The sequence below is a fragment of the Rousettus aegyptiacus genome, unplaced genomic scaffold, assembly GCF_014176215.1.
Source record: "Rousettus aegyptiacus isolate mRouAeg1 unplaced genomic scaffold, mRouAeg1.p scaffold_m13_p_6, whole genome shotgun sequence".
NCBI classification, from domain to species: Eukaryota; Metazoa; Chordata; class Mammalia; order Chiroptera; family Pteropodidae; genus Rousettus; species Rousettus aegyptiacus.
Window position 1 is genome coordinate 29,322,553 of NW_023416309.1, and position 20,671 is coordinate 29,343,223.

Sequence of the window (20,671 nt, forward strand, 5' to 3'; positions counted from 1 at the left end):
GGCCTAGGAGTTCATCCAGCTCATGTGAACATTTAACGGGTCTCCACTTTGGCCATTTCTGTAGGCTTAAGTATGTAAGAAAACTACTAAAACAGAGTTTTTGCTGTCAGCTTGCCTTCATCGGCACTTCCACAAATGCCCGCAGGACTAACTACATTTAATTGAAAGGTTCTTCGTTCCCAAAGGCAGAAGTTAATTGATTTTCTTTCTTTTGACACATTTTATTAAAACAGGATCTTAAGAATTTACACAAGGGGTAAAATCCAGGGCAAGTTATATTGGTTTATAGTAGCAAGGTATTAGTCTCTTTTGTTAGAGTTTTTAAAAGCTGCATTTAGAGTAGTGTGCTGTGGGACTATCCTCATATTTGGCCTGAATTGTACAATCTTATCTATAACAGCACAGGCATTGTTAAATGCACCACTGCAATCTAATCCATGGTGTCTATCACATTTTCTCCATCTACTAGCCAGGGAAATGCAACCAAGAAAGAGATGATGAGATAGAGAATTTATGATGGCTCCTAAAAACACCACCACCCCTGGTTATCAACTCTGTACTACTCTGTTCTAGAACTGTACCCCTGAAAGAACATCGAGTTTACCATCTTGTGTTTCTGGAATCTATCTGCTTCCTCTTCTTCTATTTCTTGTCCTTGATCAAATTGCTGAGATACCACTCCCAAAATATCAAATTTAGGGCCTTCAATCTTGATATTTCAGTGATGAGATGGTTTTGAGCCTTGATGACTGACCTTGCCACCTTTGTCTCCTGTTTTCTCCACATGCCAATTCTTGCTGCATATTCCTGCTAGATTAATTTTAGAAACACATAGCTAAAATCCTGACACCCTCTCAAAAACTTTCAATTTTTACCAAATTAAGATCAGATTACTCATTTTAGAATTTCCAAGGGAAATGTTAAAGTAGAAATTGGGAGGCTGGGGGTGGAGAGAAATGTATCAGGCAGCCATTACAGACAAGAAAGAATGGCAGAGCAGACCATGGGCGATGCTCTCTAAAGGCATCATTAACTGACTGAATTTTCCACTTTTGTTCTTTTGCTTAAGCTGTCTCTTTGCCTAGAATGCTCTTATCTCAGTTCCTACCTATGAAAATTCAATGTTAACTTCTGTTGGTTTTCCTGCCTGGTTAGAACACCTACTGCACTTTGTTTTCTTCTCAAAACATGTGTTTCATTCTTATAAAATAATATTTTTGGTCTTGCCTCATTACTCCTCAAAGATAAAACAGCAGAAAGGCAGGAAGAGCTTGGAAGAGTCTAAATATGATAAAAATCATGCATGTGTGACTCAGTGACATTCAAAATCTAAAACCGCTTAGTTGGTCTGAATTTAATTTGCCTAAATTTTACTCTATACAGTGTGAATATAGGTTACACTCACAACTAGTTTTAACTACTTACAAAGCTGATAACTCAGATCATGGATATAGCAACCTAGTCTTAAAAATCAGAGTAATTCAGCAATCTTTTGTGGGTTGGAGTGGAAAGAAAAGACTGAAAACCATTTATATGAGGAAAAATTATGTTGACCATACAAAGTAAAGCCTCAAGTATTTGAAGAAAACTCTTCTTTGTAAATTATAACTGCTACTTAAATAATAATTTCAAATGTTGAACACCTTGACTTTTACAATTATGTTAGACACTAATTCATGATACAAATATTTACATATGTATTTGATTTATGTCATGCCTATGTCCAAAAGATAGGGTACAATTTAAAATACCAAAACATAAATAAAATAAGACAAAAAAATTAAAGTATCAAAATAAAATTTTCCAGAGAAAAAATACATAACAGGACTCCTAGCACTAAAGTTACTCCAAGTGAGTGTTAGATTTAGAATTAAAGTTGTCTCAACCAAGGTAATAATGGAAATGAAGTTCTTAATATCTGATTACTAAAATATTCATCAGGAGACGTAATAAATGCTGTCACAGCACTCTTAGAGGGAATTTATCACATGGATGTGAAAATTCTGGAAAATATAACAATTTACATAAATACAATTCTTGTAAAAAATATAGAAGGAATATTTAAAAGCATTTCAACAGTTTTATGAAATGCTAACATAGTCCAGACATGTTACACACTTACGTCCTAACTTCCAAGACAGAATTTAGAAAACCTTAAAAAAAAAAAAAAAAAAAAAAGATAACTATCACCGAACCCTAACCTGTGTCTCTCAAACATCAAAATATTTTAGGAAACTTTCAACAATTTCTAGGTAAAATAAATGCATGGATGAATTCTCTGACATCTGTCAGAAGTGCCAAAAGTTAATACTTTTGAGTGGAGAGGTGCACTCAAATTTTATATACTGGATATGAAGACAATAGAAATGACCTTCCACTGAGAACATTTGGAAGCTCTATGGCTTATGTTAAAATGTGCTGCCTCATTTTGAAATTAGCTGATAGTTTAAACTTGCTTTGTATTTGAAGATGATTCTACTGTTAGTTTCAGACTTCATGTCATACAGAAGAAAACAGAATTTATTGCTTAATCAATTCCCATTTTTCTTCTATAAGCATGGAAATGGATCTGTCCACCAGAAAACTACCATTTGTTCAAGTTTCCAAATTAAAAATAATAACAACTTAGAAGTGCAGTGAAAAAAGGAAAGCTCACTTTTATTTGGAACATACTGCAAAACTATAAGAAACCTATAGTTTTTGGTCTCAGGACCCTTTGACCTCCTAAAAATTATTGAGGAACCCAAAGAACTTTTGTTGATATAGGTTACACCAATCTATATTTACTATATTAGATAGTAAAACTGAAAATATTTTTAAAACATAAAAACATACAAGCACATATTCCATTAGCCATTTTAGCCTGTGGAAAATTCCACTCTACCCTTGTGAAAGAATGAAAATGCAAGGAGCAAATAACAGCTTAGTATCATTATGAAAATAGGTTTGACCTCATGGATAGCCCTAAAAAGTGTCAGAGATGTCAGAGATACCCATATCATATGCTGAGAAAAACCAGTTTAAAAGAATCACCAATAACAGAGGAAAAATTAGCCACAAACAAAATAAACATGGAACAAAAAATGGTTACATTCCACGCATGCACACATGCCATAAAGTCGTCCACTAGGAAGACAGCACTAGCTTGATCTACAGCACAAAGGAAGACATAGGGGCTGGCTACACTGTAATGACTCACAGTCATCAGCCCCCGAGTTCTTTTCTACATTATAATTCTAGACTAGGCAAACTTCACTCTAGATGATGTCCAAAACTGGAGCAGGAAAAACTGGTGGTACACAGAGCTTGTGAGGAAAGGCTTTTGTGCAAGAGGTATTAGTCATTCCTCTGGCAATTGCTAATTTTATTATCATCTGTGGGGTATACAGATCCCTCACAATAGAGATCTTGCATAAATTGTGTAAGAATCTATGGAGCAGATGAAGGAAATATTACTAATTCTATTTTAGTTTACTTTTAAAAAATGCTTATTTTCTGTATGTTTTCATTCAAAAGCATATGCATTTCATAGATAAAGGCATATATATAGAAAATGGACAGCATACTAAAAATTTTTGTTAAAGGGGTATACATTCAAAATGATTTAGACATGATATTTTATTAAAATGTTTTAGCTAACTACAATTAAGAAGATTTTAAAATATTAAATATTGGTGAGGATCTGGATCAAACCTCTTTCATATTCTTGGTAGTAGTATAAATTGGTTCGGCCACTTTGGAAAATTATATGACACCTTCTATAAAACTTAAATACATGTCTCCTCCCTGGCTCAGAAATTTTATTCCAAAGTATATATACAGGAGAAATAAAGGCAGATATTTACCAAAAGGAGTGGTCAAGAATGTTTCCAGCAGCTTTATTTATAAAAACTCAAAACTGGAAAGAATCCAAATGAACACTCATGAAAATGGATAAGCAAACTGTGGCATATTTATTCATCGGAGTTCTATAGAGCAATAAAAAAGAATGAACTATTGATACACACAGCAACAATGACTCTTCTAGACAAGGTTGAACAAAATAAACCAGAAATAGAAAAGCACATACTATAGGATTTCTCCAATACAAAGTTGAAAAACAGGCAAAACTAATCTATGATGGTAGAACTTATCTCTGACAGATAAGATTAACTAAGAAGGGGCACAGGAGAGCCTCTCAAGGAACTAGAATGGTCCTATATCTTAATCTAGGCTTTAGTTACATATTTATATAAATATATAAGCATGTGTTGATCTGTACTTTTAAGATTTTACACTTTAATGCCTTTGATATATAGCAATAAAAAATTGTTCTAAAAAATGTTATACCCAAATTAAGAAATGTCCAATTTAATTTCTTCTTCCTTCAAAAATACAGAGGATCTGTGGAAAGTTTTTTTGTACACACTAAAACCCAATGTGGAAAGTATGCTCCAGACCAATCCACAAGCTTTTCTTTTTAAAGTTGTCAGTCTCACACCTCTTCAGCATCTTTCTTAGACATTGATCATTTTCCACTATTCGAGCATTATCTGATTAGCATCTACTCTGAATTCACATCAAGTATACATAAGTAGGTTGAAGTTGCATTACCCTCATTCTAATGCTCTTTCCTAATACAACTATCCGATCCCCCCGTCTTGCAGAACCGAGCCCTTAAAACTCAAGTAGAGAAGTAAATGGTGGCATCACAAGACAGCAAAGAGGAATTTGGAAAGATTTAATATGAAATAACACAGAAAGATGTAATGTTATATTAATAACATTGAAATTATATACATAATAAGAACAATTAGGTAAAAGTTACACATAAATGGAAAAATACTATGTGCAGAATTCTCAAATGTTGATAGAAGGTATATTTGGAAAATGACATTACAATTTCTTTCCCATTTTTTAGAATTTTTATAAATGTACACTTTTTGCTGATGCATGACAATTAAAACAAAATTTATAAAACCTATATTTAAAAAACATTTTTGAAAATAAAGATGTCACATATGCCTTGATTTTCGTGATTATGATGCTTTTAATTCTCAATGAATATGAATTTATTCTTGACTTCAGCTCTCCCCAAGATCTTTTGTTAAAATATTCCAATGTGGTTCAGTCACTGATTTTCTGTCTTAACCACAGACCTTCATTTTCACATAAACTCCATGTTACATGAACTCTATGTGCCTGGTAGGCCTATTATGACTTATTTCCATGGTTTGCATTCTGGCTCTTTCATCGACATCCCATTCCAGTTAAAGGGTCACTTTACTCCTCTAGACCATATTGTCTTTTTCTGGCACCCCAAAGCACTACCTCTGTTTATTTTATTGTATTCAACTTCAACTAATTTTGGAGAGATCAAATTAACAGGTATAGGTGGCACCAATAGATGAGCCAGGTGAGACCAGGATAGGAATATAGGCAGGTTGGTGAACCAAAATAGTGGGGTATACAGAAACATGGGCGCACTGTAGCTTGGAGACAAAGCTAATATTGAAGGAAGGATTTATGGATGCTGTGATTTCCAGAGAGCAAACAGCCAGGGCTTGAAAAAAAATAAGTCAAATGTGTAGCTGAGGAAAAAAAAAAAAACAATCAGAAAAAAATAGAAAGCAATGTTAGCAACTGAGTCCTAAAAGTACTTCGAGTATGCTATGTAATATCACTGTATAATTGTTAATTCCAAAATCTGCTGTGAATAATTCTGTCTTGAGTTTAAGAATCTTAAGGATGGATAAAGGCCACAGACGCTCCTCAGAAAAGAATGAGTAAAGTGCTCTGCAGTCAAAGACTACTGCAGTAGAATGGGCTAGGTCCTCTCCAACGACTCCATATATGGTCCAAAGAAGGAAATTAACCTATTAGAAGGTAGAAACAATGTAAAAATAAGTCAGTTTTATTTCTTTATTGACAATTCGCAAGAATCTCTGAACTGAAACCTCTGGTATTTGGATTATTTTTTTAAGTAAATATAGTAAGTATAGTATAATCAGATTACTGTGAAATTTATATAGAAAAGAACTAATTAAAGAAGTCAATCATGTACTTTCAGATGCCAGAGCAATCTAATAAGAAATGTGGAGAACAAATATTAATGATAAGAGAAAGAAATCTCTTTTCTGAAGAGCTTGATTTTTTTTTTTAACCAAACAAGCTATCTCTTGTTTAATTATATGAGAGAGCTTTTAACTGAAGTAAAAAATGTTTAGTGCCAGAAAGCTCAATTAACAAGCTGTTAGAATTCTGAAAATCAGAGCTTGGGTCAGCATGAGTGAAGACTGGGTGAACTGTCATTAGGAAGATAATATATACTTATGCTGGGCTAAATAAATGAAAAATATTTTCTAGAGGAGACTCCAGTTTTCATAGATTTGTCTTCTTATCTCATACAATAAGCTATTTTCTTTGTGTGCTTAGATTTCTAGCAAAACCTGATTTGAGCTAATTCTACATATGTAACATGAAATTCTTGATTTTTGCCAGGTGGTCCAATCACTACTACTACATACTTAGATACCTTTTACCTTGAGGAACAAGTGTCTGAAAGGAATTCAGATATAAATTGGACATTTTAAATAGCAAAATACACTTGTTTAAGTTTTTTAAAAAATATTTTGATCATGTTTTTTGTGTCTAACTTTATACTTAGGAAGCTATTGACTGCTCTTCTCTATCTGAATGTACTTATTTATTGAGAGAGAAAGAGGAGTAAAGAAAGAATAGGGAAGGAAACAAGAGACAAGAAGGGGAGGTAGGAAAGAAGTTTATCTTAATACCATTTAGAATAATATTTATTAACAAGAAAATAATGTCTTGCTAGTTAGGGTTTAGCTACTTTTCACATTCATAGTCTTATAGTATGTTTTTATCCAGGCAATATTAGAACGTAGATTAACGATCACAACAAAATCTCTAATATCTCTAAACTCCCCTGCCTCCAAAATGAGGACTTAATTCTCACAAATAGCTTTGCTGCTAAGTATACAGAGTTCAGGGCACATATAACCAAAAGAGTTGAAATTTGTAAGAATTCAGAATTCTCTGAAATCAAGGTTCTTGAATTTGAATACCTTAAATCTTGGCTATATTTGTGGTAGATTTACTTGTGGATTTAATTCCTTTAAAAAAATAAATAAATAAAACCAACAAATCCATCCTTTAAGGCAACTTTGATTTATCTCTGTTTGCACAAAAGACCAGAGTACTTAAGGAGTCTTTTCCAAACATGAAATGCAGTGTTTACCCATTGGACCCCATCCAGTCAACTGGGAAAAGAGAATTCATTTATTTCCTTGAAAAGTATGAATAATTTTACATTCTCTATATGTATTTATAGGATAACTGAAGTTGTACAGCTTAATTGGAATACTTCTAGGATTTAGCATTAATATTTCATCACTTATTATATACATATAAATTTTTAAATGACATGATTATAAGGAGATTTCAAAGAAAAAAATCCTTTTCTCATTTTTAAATGACTTTTTAAAAACTCAAGATTTCTTTCATATATGGATGGATGATTAAACACATAAGTACACTAATTAATGTAACTTTCTATAATGGTTGAAATGTATCAAAAGATAAATTCCCAAGAATGAATTTTTGGAATGAGTTTTTCCCATGTTCCCAATGGATAATTTTATTTTATTTTTTAAAAATGATAAATACTGATCTATTGAACTTTTGACATTATCCATTTTCTGGAAGTTGTTGGCCTATGGTAATTAAGAGAACAGGAATTCTGGGATTGGGTCTAGCTATGTGATGCCGAGAAAGTTGCTCATTTTCACAACTGCAGTTACCACTTCACTAAAATGGAGATAGCACCAACTACATCTCAAAGGGTCTTGTCAAAATTAACTGAGATAACGTGTGCAAAGTATCAGGTACAGGCTGTTTTATTTTTGGTTTCTGACCTATGTCCTTCATCGCTATGAAAAAACTCACTGTGGGCAAGTGTTCACCACTAAGCCCATGTTTCTGTCGCCAAACATCACTCCAGGTGCTCCATCTAATGGCTTTCCTTTACAGTGTGTACTTTTTGAAAGCCCTAGATAAAGCAGAAAAGCAGGTTCGGAAATAACCCATACTGATAAACTGCCAGATTCTAAGTTTAAAGTCCACCTTGGTAAATCATATTGGTAAATAAATTATACTAACTTTATTTTGCCAAAAAAATAAAAACAAAACCCTAAAAACAGGACCTTTGATTCACATTCCACCTCTTTCATACGTTTTCTTTCTGCACAAACTGATATACTATCCTCCTCTCAAGACAGATAAAATGTACAAGCTAAGACACATACTTTGTCTAAATCATCCTGATGTTTACTTTGTCCCTCAACATTTTATCACTCCTACTCCAGAGATTCTCTAATTCCTCTCCAACTATGAGTAAGTAGGCTTCAGCAACAAGCAGAGAAATTTAGGTTGCCAGGATCCAAAAAATCCTAGATTTTTATTTTCCTCAATAGTGTCTGGATTCCTTCTGAACTTATTCATTGCAAAGTAATTTTCCTTATGAAAAAGAACTACCTGCCAGATGCACTAATCCTTCGCATAGAAAATCTTTTACAAAGATAGGATTGTAAGTAGACTTTATATGAAGGATATAAAAATGAAGTAAGATTCACTTCAGGAAGGATGTATAAGGTTCAAAGCTATGACAATGAAATGGAGAAATAGCGAACTGCTTCATCACACTGCTTTGGAGTGTTGAGAAAGTATCCACAGGGTTACCACAAAGAAAAGCCAGGCTACTATCAGCGGAGGGATGCAGGGAGAGGCAGCATAATGGAGCAATGCGTTAAGCTCCTAGCTGGGAACATCTTCCCAGGGAGCTGGACTCAGCTGTGTGAGCTTCATTACTTGACTCAAATGGGAAATACTAGCCACAAAAACTGTGAATCAGGTACCTTACTAATTATTTGCAAGGATTACTAAGAATTTACACAGGTAGAGGTGAAAATATCTATATACAAAATGTATAATATTTTAAATCAATGTATAATCATACAAATATCAAAGATTATATTTTTTTCTAAAAAGAATTGATCTAGAGACATCTATGCGAATGCTAGGTGACAATGATAAATTAATGGCCACTTTTTTATTTATCTGTTCCCTGTGTCATCTTTAATGAGAATGGATCTGATACCACAAGATAAACTGTGAGAAGGCGTGTTTGCAAATGGAGTGAGAAAGTGCCTCTATTTATCCTTCACATTATTTCCCTTCAAATTAGAACCATGCCAGCTTTGTGATGCTTAATTCTAATGTGTTTTTTATAATCTTCTAGAAAAGCTCCATTAAAGCTCAAAGCTTAAGAGCATAATGGGTCACTTATATTTTAAAAATTAAAAAAAATCTCTAAAGTCCTTAAAACTATTTTTATATATACATTTTACTATCTCTTTTTGTAAAATTACAGGAGAAAAATCTGGGGAAAGCAGAATCATGATTTTGATGTCCCACAAATGTGATCTCAACAATTCGTTTAGACTATGTTGTTGTCTGTATGTAATTCACTCCCCAAAAGTAGCATCTTGATTTCTTTGGGTTAAACTGTACCAAAGGTACTCTATCAGTACATGTCCAAATAGTCCAATTCCTTAAAAGATCACAGAACACAGCCTAAGATCAAGTACTCCTTAAAGACAACCACCTGTGTTTGAGAAGCTCCAGGCAGGAGGATAGAAAGGAGTCCAGAGCCACAAAGACAGATGCTTGACCATATGATACCAGAAGACACTGATCCTGAGCTCTTTGTCATTTAACATTCATCAGAGCAGTGGTCCCCAACATTTTTTAGCACCAGGGACTGGTGCTTCTATGAGAATCTAATCCTTGATGATCTGAGGGGTTGCAGAGGCAAAGGTGCTAGCGCTGGGGAGTGGCTGCAAATACAGATGAAGCTTCACTCGCTTGCCTGGAGCTCACGTTCTGCTGTGCGGCCCCATTCCTAACAGGCCATGGACCTGTACTAGTTAGCGGCCCAAGGTAGGGACCCCTGCATTATAGAAATAATGGTGCCTGCTTATTATATGCAGGTCACATGGATTTACAAACAACTGAAGGCCCTTCCACTGAGCTTATGCAATTCTTAAGACATTTTCACTTTCATCGCCATTTCAAATGACAGTTCCTATGCTATTACAGAGCATATATTTCTGAGACCATATCCTAGTGAGGTAGGAGGAGGAAGTAAGAGGAAGAAAAGATTACTGAAGCTTGGGGGGAGGGCTCATTAGAGAAAAAAATACATAATGAATGAGAAACCCAGATATACCAAGGATAAAGTCAACCAACTGCCCAAATTTCCAGGCAAAGTAAATGCCAATTTGTTGAGGAGGACAGCGAGGTATAGGGACTATCATTTGAGTATCCAGCAGTTATTGAGGCAGCATAGGGTAGAGTCTCACAGTATCAGTTCTGGCACCACTGGTCCACCCCTAACTAGCTAAGGAACTTGAATTCTTTGCCTCAGTTTTCTCATCTGTAAAATGGAAATACTGTTAGTACTGTATAGATTTTTGTTATTGACTAAAAAAGTTAATATACCTAAAATGTTCTGAACACTGCTTGGCAAACACACACTCAATAAGTGATTGCTAGTTTTTTTGTTTTTTTTTTTTTTATTCCTAATTAACATCTTTCATGGTGGGAGGGTCCACTATTTTTGATTGTAGAAACTGAATTTAAGTTTAAAGAAATTTGCCTAAGTTTACATATTTATAAATGGTGAAGCCAAAATTTAAATCTAGACACTCTTCACATCTGTAAGTCATACAAACACTTAGAATACATAAAATACATTTCCTAAAAATTATATATGTATATTTTTAACTTTATCTTATGTCCTCGATCAGTGATTCTTCAAGAATGTTCCCCAGACCAGCAGCATGAACATCAGCTGAGAACTTGTTAAAAATGTCAATTTTCAGGCAAGCCCCACCCCACATCTGTCATTTCATGTTGACATTCCAAGGGCAACTATGTGCAGTTAAATACCTTCGAAATCTCTAAACTTGAAAATTCTATTTATGGAGGCTACGATAAGAAACTTAATAGCTAATATTATTAATGCCTTTCAGTTCAGGAAAGGGAAATCAAAAATTTTAAATTGTTTTCAGAGACATTCGATTCTATTTCTGCCACAGCAGGCATGCTTGACACGCTACACCATAGCTCACCGTGGGAAATACATCTGTTCAAGGGGAGATGAGTTTCTTGGGATAATCTCCACTGGGAGGGAACATGTAACATATACGGAAAAGGAAAGACCACCATGTGACTAGAGCAATGCAAGAATGAGAAAGGAGAGAGATGAATCTGGGGAGATCAGCTGGAGACAGAGGAGAAAGGAATTTGAAGACAACGCTATAGACTTTAGCTTTATTCTTAGGAATAGTAAGAAGTCACGGAAAGGTTTCGTTCAGGAAAACAAAATAAACATAACTGCCTTTCCAAAAGATTCCTTAATGGATAAAGTTTTTCTGAGAATCAACAGGGTGGCTTAAGTAGCTTAAACTCCAAAGAGTTCCTGCTGTGTCTCTAATTTGTCAGTGAGGCAAGTGATATAAACAGAGGTTCATCATCATTATGGTCCTTGCCATCATCATCATAGTCTGGGGCCAGCAGAAAATCCAGTTCCTACATGCACATCCCAGTGGTCACACAGCTGCATTCTAATGTTCTTCTGGGAACAGATGCCAGTGCCAACAGCGGCACAGAATATGCTCAGAAAAAAGCAACACAAATTAACTCACAGTTATTTGGCTCAGTTTTCAGAATCCATCTTAGAAAACAAAAGCATTTTTTAGTAGCCAAAGAAGATGGAAAATGCTGGGAACTGGCAAAATTATTGCTGAACCTGTAGCAATCTTGTCTTACTTAGTAGCAATGTCCCTTGAATATTTTTTCTGCTATGCTTGCATAGAAACATCTGTGTTTACATCAGGGAATGTGAAATATAGGGACAAAAAAGAAACAACTAAATAGGATTAAAGGACCAAAATCAGTTTGATGTGGCATTTAATAGCGAGGAGGGAGCCAAACCGCATGACTGGTAGTTACAAAATGGGAAATACACTGGAATGAAAATAAAAACCAACTCTGACAATCAAGAAAAATCCTTGCATTTTGGCAGTGCATTTATATGCCTGCTGTGTTCTCTTTCCTCATCCTCAAACTTGCTGCGTATTTAGAAAAATAAAGGAAGAATGAGGTGGGAAGATGAGCAGTAATACAGCAGGATTCCTTTTTTAGCCTGTCACTTGCCCTGAAATTCCTGTTAGGAAGTTGGTCCTGTGTACAAGAGAAACCCTACAGCAAAGAATTCCGATTTGTAATAGCATCTGCAGAGCTTTTATTTTTCCGATAATGTCACAATTGCTTCAACTCTTTAACAAAATATAATGTATATGATATCTCTGGTATAAAATATCAGATAAAAGTTTTATTTAACAAGCACATTAAAGGGAGAAAAAACAGATTACTACAGAGAACTTTAGAGTATTAAATCTATATTTTTATAATGTTAAGGTAAATGAGTCTTTCTAAACATGAAGCTATAAAGGAAAAAAGTTGATTGACCTGAATTTATAAAACTTTAAAGTTTTTACGTGAGGTAAAAGTGTGGTAAGCAAAATTTTTAAAACCTAGCAACAAATAAAGAAGCAAAGCCAATTCTGAAGATATGGAACAAAATTTAATTAAACTTTGTTGTCTTAGTTTTTGAAAATATCTATAATTTCCTTTGGAGATATTATGTCATCTGTTCACAGCCTTGCAAACTAAGTAGTAGCAAGTAGTTAACCTGAGAATATAAAGGCAGAATGAATATTTTTTACTCTATCAGCTTTATGAATATGAACTTGTGTAATGGCACAGGGCCCAAGCTTGCAAGATCCCTATGCTTGATCTAATACTATGCTGCCAACATCTTGACATTTTCAAAAATTTTTGAAAAAGGAACCTTAAATTTTCATTTTTCACCGGGCCCTGAAAATTATGTATTGGTCCTGCACTCACTGTCCTATAAACTACCTGTTTCAAAGCAGTAAGTTTTGTGCCAAAGAAGAATACCAAGATGCTTAAGAAATAGCTCTGGTAGTAAAATGTTTATATAGTCCAGAGGAAGGTGAGGTTATTTCTTGGGGGAATGAGAGCACTATATATAGAAGAGTGAACCTAAAAAGAGTGATTTAAACATTGACGATGGGGAAAAAAGGCAAGAGAGGCGATGTGCTATACAAAAACACAGAGACTGCCTGGGCACATGGAATCATTTGGTTTGCCTGGAGCAAAAAGAAACCAGGCTGAAAATCATGCTGGCATTGCTGTGGGAGAGCCTTGAATATTCCAGCTAATGAAGCTATACATAATTCAACAGGACCTGTGAGCCACTGAAGGGTTATAGAGAAAGAACCAGTTGGTCACAGTCATAATTTAGGGAAGATTAAAGCTGGCCCCAGGCAATGATGGTCTTGTGTCACCTCTCTGAATTTCCAGCTCGGTATTACATTCACGAATGATATGGACTTGATGTTTTATACAGTAGCTGGATAGAAGGTGAAAAAGTCAGTGCCTATGTCTTTTTAATTCAACAAGTTGTATTTTACTTGCTCTATAAGCTGACCAATAAGAAATGTTCATTGACTCCAAAGAACTAACTTTTATTGATTAAGGTATGAATTTTCAGAATAACAACAAATTTAGGCAGCTCAGAGAATATAAAAATAAACAATATCCAAGGTCAATTAAAAAAAAAACATCCCTCTCACTTTCTGCCTCTGAGAGGAGATCACACTCTGTGGAGTGTTACCCCTTTTCTAATAAACATTGCTTTTGACTCCAAAAACAAAAACACAGTAAGACATCTCCAATCTCTCTTTCCTGAAATAGCACCTCTAAAAAACGTTTTTGTTAGAATTATACAACATTGGCATTCCTTTTATTTCCTTGTAAAAACAAACTTATGGAAGCAGAAACCCACATCATAAGTGCCCAAGACTTAGGCACATGAGACAAATAATGCATTCATTACCAATTGAGATCTTTCTGTTAGAGCTGCATCAGAAGAAATCAGTAACTTGTACTTCAACTAAAAGCTTAAACATATTAATCTCTTTCTCCGTAGACATTCATACATACATGCACCTAAATCTCTCTCTATATCATATATATATACATACATATATATCAACACATATACATATTAATATATATACACATATACCAACAAACACAAGCACATGCATACATATGTCCTCTAAATGAGTTTCCTTGAAATCTATACTAAACTCCAAACAAATTTACATTTCTATTTCTTCTAAATATTTTATTCAATTATATTGAAGAAAAAGCCCAACACCTCATTGAGTAATAGTTCAATATATTACTTGACATCAACTTAGAATTTTATTGTCCCTTTAGCAGGAATATGAATACATTTTATGTGAAAATGAAAAATATATAAATACTGAAATACCAAAGTAAGGAATACTAAAATCGCACCTTAAGAAAATGCAATATATATCTCTTAAGATGTACCACTGAAAAAAAAAAATGTAAACTCAATTTTTTAGCTCCACTTAAACTATTTCTTCACCCAAAAATATAAAATGAAAAAGCCACTTTTATATTGCAGCTATCAAAAATGAAATCTTAATTGATGATACACACCCCATTAGTTCACATAATTATTGCAGTGATATTTAATCATAGTTCCATTTTCAAATGAAAAGTGATTAACTACTTTCTGAAAAAAGTCAGTTGTCAATATTCTTTTTAATAATAACATATTTTCTTAAAATTAAAATAAGCTTAGAGAGAAAAAAATGCATTTCAGTGAGTCTCCGTGTTTTTCTAAGAAATGACAAGCTGGTTTTTTAAATTCCAATTCCCATGCTGTATTGAGTTATTATGATAGTATATAATATCAAGAAAAGAAAAGCTTTTGATATTTTGAAACTATAACTTGAAATGAATTTAATTTGGGAAACTAAACTCAGGATTAAAGGATAATAAGCTTCTTCCTGAAACTTTTCCATCTTAGTCATCTGACCTTTAATATGAAAACTCACACAAGAGATGATTCAGTCTTACGAAGTAGGTTGCTTTAAAAGAGAGACCATAAATATATTAACTGATACATAGATATAGACTCAATATCCATTTTTTTGTTCAAGCAAAATCTCATCTGTTTCTCTGAGCTGTACTCCTCTATGAGAGAATGTTGAATGAAATGATGAAGTTCTGACTTAACCTCGTATCATGATAATAGATACTAGAAATATGAAGGAGCCAGTACAAAGTCTCGCACTTCCACAAATTCATAGGCTATTAAGATTGAGATAAAGGCAAAAATTCTTCCCTGTGCTACACTTGGGAGAAGAGTATTGTAAAGGCAATAAACAAGTCTCAGAAAGAAAAGAAAGCACCCTACCTTTTTAAAAATTCCATATACTCCGTATGCTTGATGAGTCCTGTCCTCATCATTATTGTTTGAAAACATTGTCGATCAATAGCCCAGAGCTTCACATTTACAAGAGCTGGAGGGGGAAAAAAAAAAAAAAACAGGGGAAAATTAATTACAGAATTTTAACTGGGAACTATATCCTGCAAAAAGAGATGAGTTATTCATGAGAGGTATGAAAATGACTAGCCTTAATTTAAAGCTGTTATAATGTTATGCTGTTGCATAGTTCATAATTTCCCATACTAGTATTAATGTCTAAAAGAAAGGTTCCTGTTGCTCTATGTCCTGAAGGGATGAGGATAACTAAGTACACATTGAAAGTATTTAATAATTTTATGACTATAGGTGAAGGAAACTGCATGGAGAGAAAAAGAGGTTCAGAAATAATAACACACCCTGATAATTACCACAATGGTGCTAATGACTCATATATGACAATATTTTAATTGCAAAAACTAGAGGTGAAAATTGAATTTTCAGGGTTAGGGGTAAATTTAGTACAATAGAAATCATAATTATACACTAATTTTTACAGAAAGCTCATTTTACAAATTGTAACCTGTGCCCAAAGTTACCAAATAAAGTTACGTTAGATATGTTTGTTGATTTTTAATTTCTACTTTTACATACCACTGTCTTTAACAATAAGTGCTGAAACTGAACATCGCAGAATTTAACCATTTGATCTATTAAGCACATGAGTAAGAAATAAATTTTAGAAAAATACAGATGCTATGTTTCAAAATACTTGGGTTTTGAAAAAGTACACTGAAAATTTTGGTAATTGAACATGTTTGGTGGATATACAAAAGGCTTACTTTACTATTTTCTCTATTTTTATGTATGTTTACAAATTTTCAAATAGAAAATGTTTTAAGTTAGCACATGAATTAAAGAAAGCCAATTCACATATGATACCCAAGGGGGATAGGGTATGCAGGAATTTGAACAAGGCCATAGAATGGGGCCAGGATATAGTTTAATGAGTCAAACACAGAAATATGAGAGAACACAATTTCTCTTATTCACGATTCTCAGACTCAGCCCAGTAAATTTAAAGGATCAAGATTTAGAGGGGAGGGAAGGGAGAAATGTTAATTAGGCTAAGTGTGTGCCTTGTGGGACAAGGCTAGAAGTAACATGGAGGAATGAGGAGATGATAAAGGTAATATTGTACTCTGTAGTAAATTTCTATCTTTGAATTTTACCTAATTTTCCTTGCAAATTGATTAAAGCTAAGAAACTAGAACAATACTTCTCCCTTGTCCAGCTCATTATTGGAGGAAAAATAAAAAGGTGCTCAATTAAATAGAAGACTAGTGTGCATAGCTCCATTTCAAATACTCTTTAAAAATGAATCTTCATCAACAAAGCTCATCTCACAGGTATTCCCCAGCTATATTCTAGTTCCTCAGCTGAATCCAGCTCATTCCAGAACACCTGCTTACTTAAGACAAACCATGAGACTGGATGATATAAGCCACAAAAAACTGCAAAAATCAGGAGAAGATTCATAACAAGTAGAACCTTACAAAATGATAGGAGTTGAGTTAGAAAAAGATGGACAAAAGGTAATCGAGTGAGAAAAGTACATAAACAAGAGCACAGCTGGAAGTGAGCTAGAGCTGTGGAACTCCAGTCAGGGACAAAACAGTCTAAAATGGCTGAGATTTCCGTAGAGTTGCTACATTATTTGAAAGTAGGTAGATAGAGAGTCCTGAAAGTCAGGCATATGAAGCAAGAATTAGTTTGATGAATAAAAGTTATTAAAAATCTTAAAAAGACAAGGGGAAAAAAAAGCTAAGAACCAAATTTTTAAAGGCTACACCATGGGTATATCAAAAAATTTAAATGCTTACAAGAAAGAAAAATCAGTATTTTCTGTATTTATCATAGTTACTAGATGTTATCGTTTGGGGGCGATTTGAACTCCGGAGTCACCCCAGCGGCATGAGGTGGGGTAATGAAGCAGAAGTGCAATTAACATTTTCCCTTATTTCTTCCCTACTGACACAGCAAAGAACCCTAGGTCAGCAAGATTTAGAAAAAGATTAAAGGTATTTTAGAAGGACAGGGACCATGCTGCTAAAGAAGGCTGCAGCCTATGGAATTTGAGAGGTAAAAAGATAGAAATAAGAGACAGAGTATGTCCCAAGGAAAGAAAGCTGTAACAATGCACGAGTGGGAAGGTCTGTATTATATTAAGGCATTCAAAGGCATTCTTAAGTGATTGGCATGTGAGGTCATTTTGATTGACACTTGGATACTATATTATTCTTTGCTTAGTGTATATGCGCTTACAAAGAATTCAGTCTGTTATAATTAGATTCATGAACTTCTGGGCATAAACATGGTATTATAATGATGGTATAATGAGGCTGAGGTTGTGGGCAAGTTAGGGTAGTACCTTCTATGCAAGGGTCTGTGGCTGGATTAAACCAGCTATAGGTTATGGTTCTCTGTCTTTTATCTCCTGGATGCAGGAGGGATTCTCTACCAATGGGGTGTTCTTTGCGCGGTCTCTGAGTTGGGCCTCTATTCCTTTGTTCCCCTGTCACTCATGTCTGACTAACAACCTAATATAGGATTTTTCAGTACAGGAATATACTGAAAGGACTGAAAACACCAACAATTATTTTTAAAACAGTGGCAATAAAAACAGTTGTGCTATTATATATATATTTTTAAAATGTACCTCAAAGGGATGACTAGAAGTAAAATGTCTAAGTAAAACATACACACATTTTAAGATTTTGCCCTGCAGGAAGATTTTACAACCCATACTCCTAGCAGTAGTATGTACATAAAAGTTTCTATTACAGGCTCTTAAACCTAAAGACATGATCACAGTGAAAGCTGAGAAAGACTAATCTCAGAAGAACATAATTTAGATTCAGAGACACTCAAGTCAAGCAGAATGCAAACACTGGTGCTGCCAAAAAAAAAAAAAAAAAAACTGTAAAAACTGTAGGGCAGAGTAGTAATATGATGAAAGCTCTGTGAGAGGAAAAATATTCTGATAATATTGTGTGCACAGTTACAAACAATGAGCAATAAGCACCAAGTAGAAGTCACAGTAATTCAGGAGTCAAGTGAAGAGGGTCTTAGTAAACATGGAAGCAATGGGATTTAAGAGTAAAGGCATGGCAGAGGTGTGTGTGCATATGTCTATGTTGTGACCTAGTTATTTGCAGCTTTTGAGTTTGTACTTTAAGGCCTGACTCTGTCCCTGGTCCCTCCTGATGATCAACCTTTCTGTCCTATAAACTACTATAGCTCTTTCCATCTGTATCACTCACTGGCACTTAGCACATGTTGCCAATATTGATGATCTCTGTTATGCCTATATTTTGGTTCCTCTAATAAGTTTGCACCTCCTCTCAAAGAACTAAGTCCCTGTTTCAGTTCTTATGACATCCACCCACCTCAAGAAATTAGCTTTTCATTTGATAAGCATTGGGTATATTTGTTATTTAATGTAATTTATGTACATGATATTATGTACATGATGCAATTTTTTCAATGTAAGCCTTGGTGGGCTCTAATGTCACATAAAAAAGTCTAAACTGAATTTATCAGATAATATAATCTGTGTGTTGAGATACTATCTCTAAAAATAATTTCACAGAATTCAATATTGTCATTTTATCTTCTGATTTCAATTTACATGGGCTATTGAAATGTCTCTAAGTAAAACTGTTTTAGATATTTTTCATAACAATGAGATTGCAAATTTGTCCATGACCTTGGGCAAGATGCCAAAACCTTTTTTTTTATTCAGCCAATATACATATTAGTCAAGTCAGCATTTTACAGATGGGCAAGCATGACTAATAATCACCTTGCATTGATATCAAAAGTGTGGTTTTATGAGGTGTGATTAACAGCTTGCTTCTTAAACAGCCTGCGGGAGTGTATATCTGTTGCTTCCATAGCTTAAAGAGACCATTCAAAAAAAAATTCATTTACCTTTGATATTGAGTGGCATATTAATCTCTGTAGGGAATAAGCACTTCGCAAATCAAATTCCCATGATTTTCACAATGATTACTATTGTTGAACAAATAAGTTTGAAAGGCATAAAGCAGAGAAAGTATGGGGAAGAGATTTTCCTTGTTCAAGTATGTACCTAAAATTCCCTGCTGAAACATTTATCATTTTTTTTCAGGTTAAGGCCACATTAAACTCAGTGGAAAATATGTAAGTTCCCACTACTCCTCCATCTCTAAGTGCACGAGTCCGTTAACAATGCTTCAACACAGGCAACACTTGGCCTTTGTTTAGGGGAAACCAAAATCATAGGGGAAAGTGCCACAAAATTGTGCTAAACTAAGAGGCCACAAATCTGGGGTTGGCTTAAAGTCTCCTATTGGGTAATTCACCTGCTATCCAATTCAACTTTTTGAATAATATTGAGAAACCATGTGTGGGTATAAAGTATTATAGATTAGAATATTTATTCAGCCCATATTTATTTTCTAATCTAGCTGACACTGTTGCTATATATAAAGGAGAGAAAATTTTACAGTTCCTACTCTCAAAAATGCATGATCTGGTATAGAGACCAACAAATTACGAGCAATGTCAAATCTGGCCCATGATTTGTTTTGTACAGCCCACTGGTTAAGATTGTTTTGTGTTTTTAAACAGTTGAAAGTTTAAATAGAAAAATATTTTGTGACACGAGAATTATAAGAAACAAATTTTAATGTTCATAAAAGTCTTACTGGAATATAGTCATGCCCATTCATTTACATACGGTCTCTGGCTGAACTGAGTGGTTTTGACAGAGACCTTTTACACTGTGAAGCCTAAAATATTTACTACCTGGCTCTTTAAGAAAACACTTGTCAAATCCTGGTCTGGTAAATTAAACAAGTCAAGAGTAAGTGCTAGCAAGGGCTGAGAATACACACAGAAGGAATCAGGGACTCTTCATGGGGAGGAGCTGAGAAAGGCTGATTAAAGGCTTCTGCAGAAGAAAATCATTTGAGCCAGGGTTCCTCCCTTGGTATCATAAACTGAATGTTTGCATCTCCCCCAAATTCAAAAGTTGAAGCCCTAATCCCCATTGTGATGGTATTTGGAGGTGACACCTTTGGGAGGTTAAATATGATGTGGTAAAAATTCCAATGTGGGGGGTGAGGGGTTCTCACAACAATCAATTCTCAAGACATCAGATAGGTATCC

The 20,671-nt window shown here is 34.3% G+C and overlaps 1 protein-coding gene across 3 annotated transcripts in view; it reads right to left on the reverse strand.

Annotated features, from left to right (window-relative positions):
* The window catches only part of PRKG1 (protein kinase cGMP-dependent 1), a 1,094,018-nt gene that overhangs the window by 386,157 nt on the left and 687,190 nt on the right, over positions 1–20,671 (reverse strand). For all 3 annotated transcript variants that reach the window (XM_016154345.2, XM_016154344.2, XM_036223586.1), the window contains one exon: positions 15,449–15,554. In XM_016154345.2, coding sequence (XP_016009831.1) covers positions 15,449–15,554 — 106 coding nt within the window. The remainder of the gene's footprint in view (positions 1–15,448; positions 15,555–20,671) is intronic.